The sequence below is a fragment of the Cydia amplana genome, chromosome 9 (genome assembly GCF_948474715.1).
Source record: "Cydia amplana chromosome 9, ilCydAmpl1.1, whole genome shotgun sequence".
NCBI lineage: Eukaryota > Metazoa > Arthropoda > Insecta > Lepidoptera > Tortricidae > Cydia > Cydia amplana.
Window position 1 is genome coordinate 398710 of NC_086077.1, and position 18047 is coordinate 416756.

The 18047-nt window shown below is 39.1% G+C and overlaps 2 protein-coding genes across 2 annotated transcripts in view; both read right to left on the reverse strand.

The window, feature by feature from the left end:
* LOC134650787 (regulatory-associated protein of mTOR) overlaps positions 1–9742 on the reverse strand; it is a 70824-nt gene extending 61082 nt beyond the window's left edge. Inside the window, 6 exon segments of the mRNA XM_063505720.1 lie at positions 908–1149; positions 1956–2102; positions 2690–2809; positions 6357–6478; positions 7971–8073; positions 9434–9742. Coding sequence (XP_063361790.1) covers positions 908–1149; positions 1956–2102; positions 2690–2809; positions 6357–6478; positions 7971–8073; positions 9434–9613 — 914 coding nt within the window. The 5' untranslated portion in view covers positions 9614–9742.
* A 3468-nt stretch (positions 9743–13210) lies between these two features.
* LOC134650882 (vacuolar protein sorting-associated protein 41 homolog) lies at positions 13211–17798 on the reverse strand. The gene is made up of 3 exons (XM_063505818.1): positions 17159–17798; positions 15661–15788; positions 13211–15209 (listed from the first exon to the last, which is right to left on the reverse strand). The coding sequence occupies exons 1-3, from the start codon at positions 17592–17594 to the stop codon at positions 13212–13214; spliced, it is 2562 nt and encodes an 853-aa protein (XP_063361888.1). The 5' UTR covers positions 17595–17798; the 3' UTR covers position 13211.
* Between the last annotated feature and the right edge of the window lie 249 nt (positions 17799–18047).

Consider the following 18047-nt stretch of genomic DNA (forward strand, 5'->3'; position numbering starts at 1 on the left):
TAAGGAATCGAATGGTACCCTTACTTTTATCGTTTTTGGAAGTTAAAAAAAACTTAAATTTTGAAACTTTCAGGTCCTGTAATTTTGTAATTTTTCAATATTTTATTTTAATATCCACATTATTGTGATAAATTGCTCGTTTGCTATCTATTTTACTAGATTTTGTTATAAAATTCAACATGTGTCATCATCCCTATTATTGATTAGTTATTTATCGTATGGCATTAAAGTTACTGGATTTAATTTAAATATTATCCTAGAGATTGATGTTTGCACTCTTCAGATACTCGATGGCCCTTTCACTGAGGTTCGTGAGGTCTTCGATCCGTCCGTTGAATTTGGTGAAAGGGCATTCTAGAACAATGTATTCGACTGTCTGCTCAGGGTCACCACAGGCGCACTGGGGGGAGTCACACCAGCCCCATTTATGCCAATGGTAGGCACAGTTTCCCACGCCTGTTCTGATGCGGTTCAATTGGCTCCATACCCGGCGCTGTTTGTCGAAGCCAGGTGGACGTGCTTTTGGGTTGAGTGTGAAAGTTGTTGTTGTTGTGTGTAATTATTGATGAATCTATATTAAAAATTGCCTTTCACGTTTCGAAGATAACATTATCCTAGTGGTCTTGGAGAAAAAGAGGTTCCTCGTGTAATTAAACAGCAAAAATCCGCCTGAAGCTCTGGAAGGCTTTTGATATAGTTGAAATTCCCAATAAACTGCACAAGCGTAAATCACTGGCTGTTAGAGACGCGTAGACATAGACACATCGATTATTAGATAATTTAAACTAACATGCACTGTTTGCAATAAAAAAAGATTTCCTCTTTTAAACAAATTTTCTTTGGGAGTCTCCCAAGGGAGTATTTTATGTCCTATACTGTTTTTGGGGTAAAACTGTAGGTTACTCACTTGTCGATGAGGTCGTGCACGTCGTGTATATGCTGGTGCACGCTGGCAGCCCTGGTGTGCCGCAGCACGAACCACTTCATGGCCATCTTGACGGGAGTAGTTAGGCAGGCCGTGAACAGGTCCGCTGGTAGCTCGGGGCTCATGGGCAGGGACTGTCCGGCGGCGCAGGCCCCGAGCTGGATGCAGTTCTTGTAGGAGACTAGCGGGGGTGGCGTGCCGGAGCCTTTGCTGTTTAGTTGCATCTGGTAAAAAGGGTTAAATTATATTTATTTCCAATTTAATTATTCCCAAAATATCTTTTTACAGGAAAATAACTACTACTTATATGTGATTGTGGAGTGAGAAATGAGACCAAAAGAGTCTTAGGTATAACTCTAGTTCTCATGTTTACTAGTGAAACCACATAAACTATTGTAAGTTATAGACAGGAAACTTCCTGAACCCTGCGAAGGGTTTTGAAACACTACATATGGCAAAGTACTCAATAAACTGGACAATTTTAAAGCAATAGTTGTTGGGGACGACATTTATACAGGGTGTTTCCTGTAACATGAGCAATAAATTAAACCGTAGGCTGTACTCCTCAAACTGACCAACATTTGTTCAGCAACTTTTGAAAATAACTCGTGATTTGATTTTTATTACACTTTAAAGTTTATTCTAAGACGCAATGTATTACAAATTTTGTTATGTTTAAAGCGTGACAAGCAACGTCAAACACACTGATGTCAGCGTACATTGAAGGCAATATTTATTTTGTATGAAAAAGAGGAAGTCTAAAGGATTCATAATTTTTAAAAGTTGCTTAACAAATGTTGGTCAGTTTGAGGAGTACAGCCTTTAGTTTAATTTATTGCTCCTGTTACAGGAAGCACCCTGTATATGTATAGAAAGTAAACAACGTATACGCATTGTCATAAAATATAACTCTTGGAGTTCCTCAAGGTGTTTTAGGTCCTGTAGTATTTTTGATATAAAGCCGATAGCGATATGTATTGTGTGTGGTCTGTGAATGTGTGTGTGTCAGTCAGTGCAAATTGTATGGTACCTCGTAATCTCGCTCGTGCTGGTCCGCGAACGCGCGGAAGTTGTCGACGATGACGCCCGCGTTCGAGCAGTCGTACACGTAGAGTGACGGCGCGCCCATCCACGTCTGCAGGTCGTACATCGACAGCGGGATGTATTGTGTGTATGCCTGCAACAATACAGCGGCTCTTATGGCTGCAATACGTGGTTCGGAATGCAAATTTTATTTTCATATGCACACGACGAGCGTATAAAGCTAGTACACTTGACATTGTGTATAAATAATACTTACGTACTTACTTACTTGGCTGGCGCGATGACCCAAAATGAGTCTTGGCCTCCAATACAAGAGCACGCCACTTTGCTCGGTCCAGAGCGGTATCACGCCAGCTTTCGCCGACGCCGAGCTCACGGAGATCTGCCTCCACTCTGTCCGCCCGACGATATTTAGGATGACCAACAGGACGGCGTCCCGTTGCTCGACCCTAGTAGGCCCTTTTGGCTGCCCGATCTTCACCCATCCTTTCGAGGTAGCCAAGCCAGCGGAGACGATGTATTGTGTATAATATAATACTATAATATTTATTGACCCTTCGAACGCCACGCCTATCGTGCACGTCGCGTCATTGTGAACCTTGTTGGAATGCACGAAGGTTGACATTGGGCTGTAGTCTCGCACCTCGCGCATCAGTGGACGTCTTTGGCGGTCAAAGGGTTAAATATAAAGGTATTAGCCAGATATTTAGGTCTACCAACCCTGTTGAAGACCCAGATCTCTCCCTGGCTGGTAGGTTTGGGTACGCCGTGTCCGTTGTAGTGGAACAGCACCCGCTCATCTTTGGCGTTCCGTCGGAGCGAGCAGCACAGCTTTTTCACCTGAGGAAGCGGAATATATGGCATTCATAAACATACATCGGGGTTTTGGTGCAGAAATGTTTTACACTAGCCAAATAACAGGTAAAAAACTGTTAAAAACGATGCTAATTTAACATTTCTAAGCAGATTTGGACCTTACTACCTACGTTTAATTCAGTTTGGTAATTATTTTACAATAAACAAAGTTATAAATACACGAAATCATTCCCGCACCGAAAACCCCGATGTATGTTCATAAAACACAATTCTAAAAAAAGAATATTGTAACAAGATTTTCTATAATTCCCTCAAGAAAGGGCCTAAGTCGAAAACGAAAATCGGAATTTCGTTATCTGTCTATAACTATCGCTTTTGCACATTCGAAAGATAGAGAGACAGGTATAGATATTTCGATTTTCGCGGTAGAGCCTAAGGGCACTCTAGCGACTTTATACTACATACATATATTTAGTACTACTTATTTATTTTTATTATATTTGTGCCAATAAATAATCGCCACGAGTTGCGAAGTACCTATTCGCACATGCAGCGAACAACGTTTTACAGTACATATGGCCCTTTAAATTTTCGACATATGTGTAAAGTTAATTACTTGTATTAGAAATTAGTTTCTCCCAACTTTGTGTGGTGTGCAAATATAAAGCTAATAAAGCTTAAAAACTCCGATTGTATGGCGGCGGCACAATAAAAAATTACGAGAGATCCTATTTAAGAAATGTTATAAAACAGACAGCACGTAATATAACATTTAAGTTCCTAGACATTTTAATAACCCAATGGCCAGCTAACCATAACTTTGACGTGAGCCACGCCATATCTCTTATCAAATAAATATAAATGTAAGTATTTATCGCGTGACAGGAACCACTCAGACAGTAGCCCTCCAGCGACGCGAATTATCTAAATTTGCATGCGTCGCCTAAAAAACCGGCCAAGTGCGAGTCGGACTCGCGCACGAAGGGTTCCGTATCATTACGCAAAAAACGGCAAAAATCACGTTTGTTGTATGGGAGGCACTTAAAGATTTATTTTATTTTGTGTTTTTAGTATTTCTTCTTATAGCGGCAACAGAAATACATTATATGTGAAAATTTCAACTGTCTAGCTATAACGATCCTTGAGTTACAGCCTGGTGACAGAAAGACAGACGGACGGACGGACGGACAGCGGAGTCTTAGTAATTAGGTCCGTTTTTACACTTTGGGTACGGTACCCTAAAAACAAATGGCCCATTAATTGTGTATTTATCGGTGTAGCTCAGGAATGCAAATTGAATTTAAATATAGATGTATTAAACAGTCGATGTCGCCATTTTTAAATATTACAAGATAAGCGTTTGAAAACCTAATCCGACTTAACTCCTTCTTTTTCAAAGTCTTTTGAAATGGTAGTCTGTCTCAACGGGGTATCATAAACTCCACAATCGGCTCAGTAGTTTTGTCGCCAAATACATACATAGACCGTTAAAAACATAACTTTTCCCGTAGCCGGATAAAAAAAAAACATAGGCTATTCATTTTAATGTTTTGTTATATAAGTCCTAAAGTGTAAATGCTACTGATAAGTGAATAAATTATCTTCATGTAAATGCCCTCCTCACCTCATTAAAAATGTAGCTATACGACTCATTCGTAACCCGTTTTTCCAAGGTTTTATAAGGTTTTCGACTGAAATATTTATACATTTGTAATCTCTATTTCAAAGAAATCAGGTGAAAAAATGCCGTGTTTGGTACTCCTGGATAGTAAATAGGTAGGGTAGGTATATACCTACGGCAATAATTTGCAATCTAATACTCGTATTAATGAATGACGACGGGTATATTTGTATGAAATTCTCATTACATCATCTTATTGGTCACAGCGTAAAAAAGTTTCGCCTTACGCCAACGTAATACGGCAAACATGTCTTCTATCTATACGTCGTACCTCTGACGTCACACGATCCTAAAACATTTTGTACCTACAGTACAATATCAAATATACACCTAAATACAACCAAATTCTACCCACTACCCGTTTTAGAACCCTGTATCACCGCAACAGGGTTCACTTTTGCCCGTACCACCCTAAAGACCGGCCTTGAACCGAGTACGCCAACGCAACCCCCGTGGCCTTCACTCCCACCCCCCGGGGTGAATGAACTCCAGGGGCGCACCTATTGCTAATTCGGGTGCTTCCGTCAATGCTCTAAATGCCTACACTGAACTGTGACATACTAACAAAGTTTAATTTGACTAATAAAGAGGCAATTTCTTATATTACATCGGTGGCAAATAAACACGGTTTGAAATAAAACTATGTAAACGGATTGTATCGTTTATAACCCATTAACACCCGCCGTTACCCGTTTGTATACACGATAGGTATCCTTTCCTTACCTCATCGCTCGTAGGTAGGGCTTGCAAATATTCGAAACTTTCAGATATTCGAATATTCGACTTTTTCTGACGACGTATTCGAATATTCGAATAATTATTCGAATATTATAAAAAATAAGAAAAGGAACGAGAAATCGATTTATTATCGTTTTATTCAAAAGCTTTTTTCACATATTGCTAAAACTAAGGATATTTGGCAGAAATCCACTTAATTGACTAGATTTTATCATCCTACTATTTATAAGATGCCCACATTTATAAAAACAAGTAAAACGCCAAAATTAGACGTATTTAATATTTCTAGATAAAACTATTATAAATGCGTCGTTGCGTGAAATAATATAACTTTAACCATCCAAACACCTAGGTATGTAAGATATTTTTTTTAGTAGGTAATTATTTTCCGATTTAAATTAACTTGTAATCACTCAGAGTCCTGTAAAAAGGCCTTTAATTTCATTGTATTTTGAATCTTTATTGACTTTATTTGTTTTGGCAAGTTATTATTCCTAATGGTCGGCTAATTATATAATATTGGAATATTTAAGGGAAAAAGTTAGTTGAGTACTGGGTGGATTATTCGTCAGCTAAAGGTGCATGGTTAGATTACCAAGTTGGGCAGGTTTGGTATGATTAAATTTGAGAATTGCGATAAGTGGCAAGGTTTAGACTTCAAAAATTCGCTTAACGTACGCTTGTACTGAATAAACAGAATGACCCTTTAACTTAAAACTTACGCACCGTAAAAATAACATACTTTTTGATTTCGTTTTCTTTTAAATTGAGTTAGGTTTCACTGTATTCACGAAGTCTATCGAGAGGAATACAGTAAAAAAATTATATCCTTCGTATTTGGGTACCTACCGTTCCTCATTCACTGTAAATACCCGTAAAACACACAGAAACTGTATCTACAGCGGATGACATAGATTTTTTATAGTAATAAAAAATATTCGAATATTCGAAACTTGAGCGGCCGAATATTCGAATATCAAAACAGGTCGAATATTCAACAAATTCGAATATTCGAATTGCAAGCCCTACTCGTAGGGTCTAAGGACTGCTTGTAGCGCGCGCGAGGCTGCCACCGCTCGTATTTGGACTGTAACGCGTGCCCGATGTTCTCCAGGGCCTTGTTTGGGGACTGTAGGGTCTGACGGGCCTTACCTCATCGCTCGTAGGGTCTAAGGACTGCTTGTAGCGCGCGCGAGGCTGCCAGCGCTCGTATTGGGACTGTAACGCGTGTCCGATGGTCTCCAGAGCCTTGTTTGGGGACTGCGACAAGGGGTCTGAAACAAAACAATATTTATTACTTCTGAATGTAAAAGTAAGTGTCGCAAAGTTATCTCTAAGGCCACGCCGCATGCGTCTGCTGAACGTCTCGATATGGAACTCTTACAAAATCTAGACGTGCAAGTCGATATGTAGGAGCTGCAGACGTTGACGAGCTGCAAATGCTGCAATCTGTTGTATACAATTAAACCTATTACTGATAATTATTTCTCTAGAGACACTTAACTTTAAGATAGATTATGGCAAGACTAGGTATTTGATCGATCGATTGAATTGGCAGTACCTTAGTAGGCGGGCATAAAAACTCGCATGCAAGTTCTCGCAATCTGAATATTTACATAATAAGTACCAGTTAGATGTTTGAGCTCGTACAAAACTATGTTGACTGAGCTGTTATGGGATCACTTCGGTCTTGGAAATCGGTTAAGTAAAGGCGCGTTTTCCGGGCGGGGCGTGAGCGGGGCGCGCCGCTTTTACATATAAAACGCTCACGCCCCGCCCGGAAAACGCACCTGTGTGACGACGCCTTAACTGCGTTTTTTTAATACGCATAGTTATCCTCAAAAGACGCAAATTTTGGCGTATCGCGGTCATGGCCGAGCACCGTGAACCCAAATCGTCCACCCATGAGTCACCGGTCGGTCGGCGTACTATAGACATGCTAATACGCAGTTTGCAGGGGACATTACAGTCGCTATCAGATATATCGGAGCGGCCGAGGTGTTCACAATATCTGAGCACGCACTCTGCACGACTGTACATTCCACGTTTTTTTTTTACAAATGTAAATGTTATGATATTTTTATCCATTTACGAAAAACCAGAAGGGTTATGAAGGAGTCTATCAATGAGTTTTATGGAACTTGTGTTTGAAATATTTTTGGATATTAAAGGATCGCTTTTCGGAAAAGAAAAACATCGTTAGGAAACTGGACTTGTCCCAACAAGGCTTAGGTTCTGCTCCGGGACTAAGAAGGTCAGATGGCAGTCCCTTTCGTAAAAACTAGTGCCTGTGCCAATTTTTAAATAATTTATTTAATAAAGTTGCGTTAAAAACATTTATAATGATAACCTTTGAGCGCACATTTCGCTACTTATCTTCAGCAACAATTTTATAATTACATACATTTATTATTTAAACGATGTAGAAGATTTTATGCCAGTTGGATCCTCATTATTGCTTTCCCGGTCGCATTATAACGGAGGCTGCTGCCGTAGATGCTCATACTATTTTTCGTTAACCCGCTCCGTGGGTGCTCAAGTCTGCAAAGGGCCTCAGTTTCCTGTTCAGCATCCTTTATAAAGGTCTACCATTTAACTGAGGCAGTCCGTATGAATGGCTGCATGAACCTCATCTGTATTGTGTAAAAATGTAATGTAATAGGATAGTTCTAGTCCCAAAATGCATCATTCTACAATAGAAATTCTACTACAACAAAACCCTGATAACAAATAGTAGACCTATAGTTAAGTGGACCTATATATTACCGATCCAGCACTCGAGGCGGGCGCAGGGCTGGGTCTTGACGACGTCTGGAGGGTCCACGCCCACGTTGAGGCACAGCACCAGCGCTACGCAGTGTGTCTTGTACTGGAACATGCACACCAATTACTATATTCCCAGCTTGAAACGCCACGCGGGCCGGATTGGAACCCATTCGAAACCCCTGGTCTAAAGTCTAGACACTCTAGACAGTCATCCATGCGACAAACGTGGCCACTCCATCCTTAGTTGGCTTTTCATGGCCTCCATACTGGAGATATCGGCTCGGCGTAATCCGTGTTAGTCACACGGTCTTGCTACTTAATTCTAAGTATACAATGCATGTGGAAAGTGTCAAGATTTCTGATGTCTCCCTTGTACAGACACCAAGACTACACATACACATACTGGCTACATTGATACTGTCAGAGAAATTGTTAAATGTTAAATAATATTTATCTCTTTCCCTAATGACATGGGTTAGGCTATTTAAATATGATTTGGTTCACTGAGTGATTTAAACTTTACTACAACAAACTTTGCATCTGTAAAATAATTCAATTTATTCTATAATCCATCTTTTTTTTCCTTTCTATAATGTGAACAAAACTTTACCAAAGTAGCTTTTTAGGGTTCCGTACCCAAAGGGTAAAATACGGGACCCTATTACTAAGACTTCGCTGTCTGTCCGTCCGTCCGTCCGTCCGTCCGTCTGTCACCAGGCTGTATCTCACGAACCGTGATAGCTAGACAGTTGAAATTTTCACAGATGATGAATTTCTGTTGCCGCTATAACAACAAATACTAAAAACCGAATAAAATAAAGATTTAAGTGTGGCTCCCATGCAACAAATGTGATTTTTGACCGAAGTTAAGCAACGTCGGGCGGGGTCAGTACTTGGATGGGTGACCGTTTTTTTGCTTATTTTGCTCTATTTTTTGTTGATGGTGCGGAACCCTCTGTGCGCGAGTCCGACTCGCACTTGGCCGGTTTTTTATGATTTAATTTATTCTATATTTATTACTAAAAACAAAACAGTTATGACATAATTATTTATTTACAAATTTATTTGTAGAAGCAATGTTATCACTTTGACCCTGACTGACATATGTGTTATATTAATGCCCAATCCTAAATTTTGGGCTATTCCCGAACTACCAATGACTCATCTTAACGCCAAACTCAATTAAATGAGTGACTCAAAACATGGAATGTGTCCATATCTCCCGAAATTTCCCAATAGAAAATAACCACCAAATTGTCTTATTAGCATCTATGCAAACCGTGTTTCTAATAGAGAAGTACTAGTTTTATAAGAACAGATAAGCTGCGTCAAGTTTATTTATATTATTTCGCAAATTTGCCATCCTCTGCATGCCCATGTGTGTTTGTTGTCATTGTCATGTGCAACCCCAGATACGCAGTACTCTATTACTCTGGTTTTATCAATAATACCCGGCTTCTTACCTTTTCTTTGACTCTCCATGAGTGCTCCACACGTTCAGCTCCCTTTATAGGCTCCAAATGCCTAGGTTTTTCATAGCTGAGAGGCAAATCCCAGTCGTCAATCTCTGAACCACTCTCGCTATCACCTTGGGCACTGTCCTCCTCATCTTTTACAGCGAGATAAGGAGGCATGTCTGTCATTTTAACACAACACACAGTCACCACGCGCACTTGTCTTATTTTAAAACCATTTAGGTAAAACTTCGTGATAAAAAAACTTGGTTTAGTGTAGTATCAAGCTCTTCTTGGATGAAAACTAAACTAACGTGAGTGAGGATAGTTTTTTTTTAATGTCATCCCCTTTTCACATAGGACAATGATACAATGCCATTCAGCCAAGTTAATAATGCCTTCAGTTAAATAAAAACGGTTGCTATTAATTTTAAGATAAGCGGTTTTAAATAATAAAAATATAAAATGACACCAAAAGTTTTGTGTAGGAAAATATTTCAAGTTAGTTACGAATAAGCATTCACTACAATTAATTATATTTTGAGATTGTAATTTTATCTAAAGAAACGCAAATGTCAGCACCGACATGACAGTTGACCATTTGAGTTTGAGTTGCCAGTAGAAAATATATTTCTAGTGTGGCCAGGGGCCTATTACGAAATTTCATTAACTGCCTCTCTATATGTGTTAGAAAGAGAGGCAAACAGCATGAACTGTCGAGGAGCAGACGCGAAGTGATTCTAATAAATCCAAACACAAGTGTTGCGTTGGTTTATCACCGAGTTCCTATGGTCAAATCGGAAACTACACATTTATACTTTGTGCCAATTAGCAAAGGGCTTCTGTGCAGAGATGGGCATCATTCGAATAAACTTTTATCGGAATAATCATTCGAATAAACAATAATTCAGGATTTTTTTATTCGCGGATGATTCATTCGCGAATAATTCATCCGCGGATGAATCATTCGACCACTTTTCAAATGACGAATGATTTATTCGTTATTTCATTCGAATAAATCCACGAAAAATATTTAAGTTTTTTGGCTTATTCCATTCAAATAAACAACACGAATAATAGCACTTTTCATATGACCTTATTTTTACTGTATATTTGTTCAGAAGTTAAAGATTGTTAAGGGTTAAAAGATAAGCCCAGGTAGTATAATAAAAAAAGGATTAGCGTGAACACTTAATTACTCACAAAAAAGTTAGTAACTTTCTGGCCTGACCTAGAAAGAGATAGTTGTATAATAAAAGAGTGAGAACACCAAATTTTCTTAGCAGTTGTTTGCTTCAGAGCGAATCTCACAACGCATAATTATATTTACAGTAACTATTTAGGTAGTTGCATTGCGCATCACAGTTGCCAATCTTTTTAAACCGTGAAAAGTTAATAAGGTATTCGAATAAACAAATTATTCGTGGCAATTCATTCGACGAATAAATTATTCGCGAATAAATTATTCGACGAATAATTTATTCAAATAAGATTAATCATCCGACATTTTTATTCGTCATTCGCGATAAATTTTGTTATTCTTATTCGTTATTCGTCATTCGAATAAATTTTGCCCATCTCTGCTTTTGTGCTGCCCCCTACAGTTCATGCACATTTCCTTATTCCAAGTTGTGAAAGTAAATATAATAAAACCTTATACACAACAAAATAATAACGAAATATTAGTATGATACAAGTTTAATTGGCATAATGAAAATAATACAAGTCACTTCATTACAAAAGCACCGACACATCATTTGTATTCTATATTATATGAATATTATTTATTATGTTATGTATTGTATATGTACAGTCGCCTTCAATAAATACTTGTACAGTAAGCTGCAGAGATAACTGACTTCCTGCATAGAAACTTGTTTGCAGGAGGATCAGTTATCTCTGCAGCTTTTTGTACACAATTAAACAGGATTGCATTGCTAGCAGATAAAGATAAATTAAGTATAATAACGCCTAAGTATAATGCCATTTGTCCTAAAATGTCATGCACACGCCAACGTAATTGGTAGGTACATACAAATGTATCTTAGGTACTTGAAAATATGATGCTTTCTATGACAGCCGTCTTACTTCTTAGAAATCAAAAGCCAATCTACATTCTATGATTAACCCTTTAGCCCCCCTCCATACTCGTGCGCGAATCGCGGCGCGAAGCCGCGAACGCGAGTGTGGAGTTGATTTTCGCAGACTCCACACTCGCACTTAGGCTTCGCCCGCGATTCACTTTCACGCACATTACATAGTCTGGAGGGGGCTAATGAATTAGCGTAGATAAAAAATCAGCGTTGGTCAATCAGATCTTGACAGTAGAAAAAGGCGGCAAATTTGAAAAATGTAGGCGCGAAGGGATATCGTCCCATAGAAAATTTGAATTTCGCGCCTTTTTTTACTGACAAGATTTGGTTGATTTGGTGGTCTATACTTTCACATAAATGAGGGGCACTGCCCAAGTTTTTTTAATCGCCGCATTTATTTAAGGCGACGTTACAAATTTGTTAAAATTGATCGAGTTCTAGTACAATATAAACCTAATTTTACATGGAAAAATATGAATACATTTCGAATATGCAGAGTTCTATCTAGGGTTGAGCTTGTATGACTTACTAGAGTCAATAGTGTTTAGTTAGTAGGTAGTTCCTTTAACCATTATTATGCGTCTGTCACACCGCCGATGATTATCAAAATGTTAATTGAAAGCTCTAAACGGCCGTGAGAACAATAAGCGATCATGGAATAATATAATATATGCATCCCTTTTATTCACACGGAATCTACATCTTCAAGTTGATTTCTTGAGTAAAAAATGGTCGATAGCTTGTCGTTTTCTTGTCGGCGGTGGGACAGGTGCTTTATACCAAGGGGCTAGCACAACACAAGCGATATTGCAACACATGTCGCGCGCGGTGTCACCGTTTTGTGTACTGTGTCAAATAGAAACAGAAGTGAAGTGTTTTGTGAGTATTTAAGAGCCCATCAACGTGTACACTAGCGCCACTGCTAAATGCGTCCACAGTTAAACCGGCCGTTTTTGTTTTGAGTTCATAGATCGACAAATCCAGCATGAACATAAAAACTAGTTTGATGTATTCAAAAGGTACTTAAATTCAAAATACAGTACATAGCGCCCCCCTTTTCCAAATACCTGTCGTTAAATTTAAAAAGCGGCCAAGTGCGAGTCGGACTCGCCCATGAAGGGTTCCGTATTTAGGCGATTTAAGACGTATAAAAAAAAAACTACTTACTAGATCTCGTTCAAACCAATTTTCGGTGGAAGTTTACATGGTAATGTACATCATATATTTTTTTTAGTTTTATCATTCTCTTATTTTAGAAGTTACAGGAAGTGTCTCTCGCGCAAACTATTCAGTTTAGAAAAAAATGATATTAGAAACCTCAATATCATTTTTGAAGACCTATCCATAGATACCCCACACGTATGGGTTTGATGAAAAAAAATTTTTTGAGTTTCAGTTCGAAGTATGGGGAACCCCAAAAATTTATTGTTTTTTTTCTATTTTTGTGTGAAAATCTTAATGCGGTTCACAGAATACATCTACTTACCAAGTTTCAACAGTATAGTTCTTATAGTTTCGGAGAAAAGTGGCTGTGACATACGGACGGACAGACAGACGGACAGACAGACAGACATGACGAATCTATAAGGGTTCCGTTTTTTGCCATTTGGCTACGGAACCCTAATAATCACGATTATTAAATTTGGCAGTGGCGCTAGTGTGCACGTTGATGGGCTCTTAAGGTGCACTTCTGTTTAGTTAGCCCCGCTCGGATCCCCAAACGCTCTGCTGGCGTCAGCGCTCGCGCTGCACACCGCGCAATGGTCCAGAGATGGCGCCACTTGCCTCAAACACTCTATATGGAACGAATGCCTGCAGTTAAACACTATCAAATCAGACGCCTTCGACAAATCCCTAGTTATTATCCTCCCTACACAGCTACTGCATACAAAGTCATCCGTCACTGATATTCCTTTCTGCTGCCCGAGGATTAATTTCTCATGTAACTCAAAGTAGTTTTTCAAAGTTATCGGCTTGCAAGCCTCTTGAACGGATAGCTGTAAGTGGTAATCGCACATCATTTTTGCAAGGGAATCCTTTAAGTCTTTTATTTCACACCCGGGCTGAATATTTTCTATTAGCATCCGGGGATCTAAGTAATTCCCTATCCGTTTGAGGAGAAGAGAAACATACTCCGGCTTGTCAACGGTTTGTTTTATCAAATCCGTCCAAAGTTCTGTGTCGTTATGCTCCTGACAGAAAGTGATCGCTTGGTTTATATCGTTCAGTTTTTCTATTATGATCTGGAGAGCTTCCTGCGTTCGGCCTATTCGACCAAGTAGAAATACCATCTCGGGGTAGAAATGATTGCTTTGACAGATATCTAGTGCTTGCTCTATAGGATAGTTATCGCTGCTTTTAAGAAATGGAAGTAACTTAGGGCTTGCATATTTAGCATATAACTTTACTAACTCTCCGTGGTATTTCCCGTTATGTTCTACTTTACTGTACGCGTCCAGATATTTAAAGAGATACATGTCGTGGTTTTCTAATTGTTTCTTAACAACTTCTACTGGTATTTTATCGCGAGAGTTGACAAGAATAGAAAGAGTTTTATCACAGTCGAGTGTCATTAGTTCTAAAATCTTATTGTGTATGACGTTGTACATTTTATATGTTGTAATTAGTGTGAAGACATCCTTATGGCGGAGTGTTAAGTATGTGGTTAAAGCTTTATCGTACTTCTTTTGATGGCAATAGAGTAAAGCGAGTGCTTCTAAATATATATTCTTATCTACTTCCGTAGTAAGAATGTGTTCTAGCACAGCTTTGACGATTATTCCCGTCTTGTACAACCCAGGGTTCCACTCCTGGACAACTTTGAGGAATCCTGGAGGATCCACTTTGAGGTACTCATAAATAATTAACTCATATAGATGAGAACTGAGGGCTTTCTCAGGGGTTTTAGGGACGTACGCGCTCACCGCTCTCAGCTGATTCACTTCAGCAAATTTTAAGATCTGCTTTTCCCACATATCTTTATCACTCTTGCATATCCTCGCGCATAAAATGGCCGCTTCGCTGTATAAGTGTTTAGACATCAAGTGATCTAAGTACTGAACCCCAACCGTCATTACTGAATTCTTGTTCGTTTTTCCACCAACTTCTTCTAAGACACTAATCGCTTTCTCATACCGGCCATGCTCGGTTAGCCAGTGGACTCTATCATCAATATCATATGGACTGGCAATCACTATGTCCTTGGGCGATACTATGAAGAATCTATTCTCTTCTATAAGCATGTCTAGATAGTAATCGTTGCAGGAGTACTCCTCATAGCCTCTTATGTTCAGACTATCTGTTGAAACCTCGCTGAAGTCACAATCTTTGTAGTCAGCGACCGCTAAAACCGGTCTTTGCGCTTTCATAGTTTCTGCATCACACTCTTTAGGTACTCCTAGCAGTACTAATTGGTTCTCCAAAGGTCCTAGACCACTGATAAAGTAGTCCGTTTGGAAAGTGTAGACAGGGTCGACGAGGTATTCCGTATCGTCTCTTGTCTGAAGTTCGATTTGACTTCGTTTTCGAATGACGCATATCCTGATGGTGTCGACCCAGCCGATCATGAGGGTCTTGGGCGCGGACCAGAGGAGGTTGCAGCGGTAGTCCTCGATGGAGTCCACGCTGGTCTTCTCCCAGGGTATGAGGCCGAGGGAGCAGCGCGCCACCAGGTCGTACACTCGAACTCCGACCTGTGAAATATGAACCAAGTTTATTTGTTGAACGAACTAATATGGTTTGGCTGCCTAAACGGAAAATGAATCAAAGGTGATGAATTATTTTTTAAGGAAAAATGTGCAATAATTGACGTACCTACCTACATATGTAAGTATTGTAAGTGTGTGGGTACGTAGGTAGGTAATCATTTAGGGTTTACATGGGAAATATTGAATATAAAACTCCGAAACGAACCAATGGCCGAGAGTGCTAAAAAGCGAACCAGAGGACCGCGGGGCCGACGATGAGTTCTCGGGTGCTACAAATTCTGAAGGCAAAGGCCCGTCAATAGCCGTGAGTGCGGTGAAATGTAGTTACATGCGTGACCGACGGGCGAGCAGGATGTGGTGTTGAGATCAGCCACTGATAAATCTATGTAAACTATCGCTACATCCTTGATAGAGCCTAACCGTTATATGTAGTTACCTCACTGGCCCAGGCCACGAAGCGCTCGTGCCAGGCCACGGCCTGCACGTGCCCCTCGCACTCGCAGAGCACGGTGCTGCGCAGGCGGTTCAGGAATGTCTTCTCGTAAAGTGTCAGCTTGGTGTCGCCTGAAATACCAGACAAACTATCTTATCGAAACTACGGACTAGTTGACAGGTAGACAATGCCTCACGGCATTAAGCTAGCCTTTTATAGATTAAGAATGTTTCAATAAAGAAATAAAATTGAAATGTATAATACTATCTGTCAATCACAATATAATTAATTTACTTTTACAATTAGTTAGTAGTCTACATATTTATTTTAAGTTTTGCATATAGGGAATCAATATTTTAAATATATGTATATCCTCCATAAGGCATCAGACTAATCTCAACCCAGATAAAATTAGTTTTAGTTTACATAACCAAACTTTGTTTCAAAAAATAATTAGTTGTTTATCAGTTCCATTTAATTAGTTTTGGCTAATCAAAATTACCAGTACATACAAATGTGAGATAAAAATCCAGTACAGGCTGACCAGTGATTGAACCAAAAGTTAAAGTTTAGGCAAGCAGAAGTGCCCTGCTAGCATGAGTTGTGTTCTCGTGCGCGACTCCATACATCTAGCGCCACTTCAAGTATGGACTTGCGCCAGAGAAAGAGAATGTAACTCCTGTTAGCCGGTCTGGTCTAATTCTTTGTATATTTAATTTTTATAAGTGAGAACCTGTAACTGGCTCTGTAAATGTATTGTAACTCTTAGACATGTTTATAGCTGTTGGTTTTCCATGTATGTAATAAAAAAATTGGGGGGGGGGGGGGTCTGGACATTGGATGATGGTAGCATGACGTAGGAAGAAACGGGGTCATTAGAAGCATGTTTTTTGGATGATTTTAGGGGGGGGGGGGGGGTCAAAAATCGTCAATAATAGATGACGTAATTTATGAACAGCCCCCTATATATATAACTAAATAGATAATATTATACAATGTAGGTACAAAATTAATTAGGTATTGTAATTTCATTAGGTATCAAAGTTATACTTTGTATGAGAGAAGTAAAGTTTGAGTGAGGAAGTTTTGTGTGCCTTAAAATGCAGGGATTGGAATGGGTTTTTTGCAAAATGTTTGAAATAATCATATAGATACATATATGATTTCAAACATTTTGCAAAAAAAAACATTTTCAAATTATTTTATACTCCAAATGTAGAACTCAATTGTGTTTTTAAATAACGACTTCGTATTATTAAATTGCGCAATTGGAAATGAAATAATTAACAAAGAACGAAAAAATACCCGATTTATTCCCATAAAAAGACCGGTGTGCGATCCTTGCTAAAAAGTATATAAAAGGCTTGTTGAAATAATATCGCATTCGCATAATGGTTTGTTGTATCATGAGTAACTATCGCGGTAACCAAAGGCAATATTAAGGCTTGTTGAAGTTAAATTTAAAGTTAAGGTACGCTGAAAAGTGATGACTAATATTCACCTGTGAGAAATCTCCTCCCAGACCCCGACTTGAAGTAACAGGGATCCAAAGCCACAGACTTGACCACCCGGCCGAGGTTCAAGTTGTGGGCATTGTCGTCCGTGTACAGCCCGTACACCAGCACCTTGCCGTCGTCCGAGCAGCTCGCGATGTACTCCCCGTTCAAATCTACTGATATCCTGTTCACAGCTATTGCATGAGCTTGCAATTCTTTGTCTTTACCATCTTGAGATAATGGCACCGTGTTCCCTTCATGGTCCAACAAGTGAATCACACCCCACTGAGTCCCTAAACATATAAATTTCGTGTGCACACAAATACAGCTCACTGCGTCTTTCAACAGAATGTTTTGTACATCGTTTCCCATACGATCGTATTTCAGTTTTGGCTCCTCGTCAGGAGGCAAACTGTCGCAGCTATCTATATTCAACGCCATTTTCGTGATTTAAGCGCACTGAGGGTTCGTAATATTACATGTTGATAGCTATTTTTACGCGGAAAACAATTAATTATTTAGTTTTTTTCCTCATTAGCTCCGCTCCGATTACAATTCTTTGTTTTGACATTGACACATAAGATGACAATTGAGTTATGTTCGGGTCCTAACTGATCATTGTTACTGCTTGCTTACAGCTGACTTATTTACAAAGTCTCTAGTTACAATTCGGACTGTTTAAATGTAAAAAAATAAAATCGGCGGGAAAGTTGAAATGTGAAAGTTGACAAAGTTGTGAAGTGTGAATGTAGTATTCATCACTAGATAAATAATATATTTCGGAAGCATTCTTAAAAGTGTTAAACAACATGAAGCATCATAATTTTCATCAATTCAACCCCAATTGTTACAAGAAACATTTATCACCTTTTGGGCGTAATGTATTAGATACTT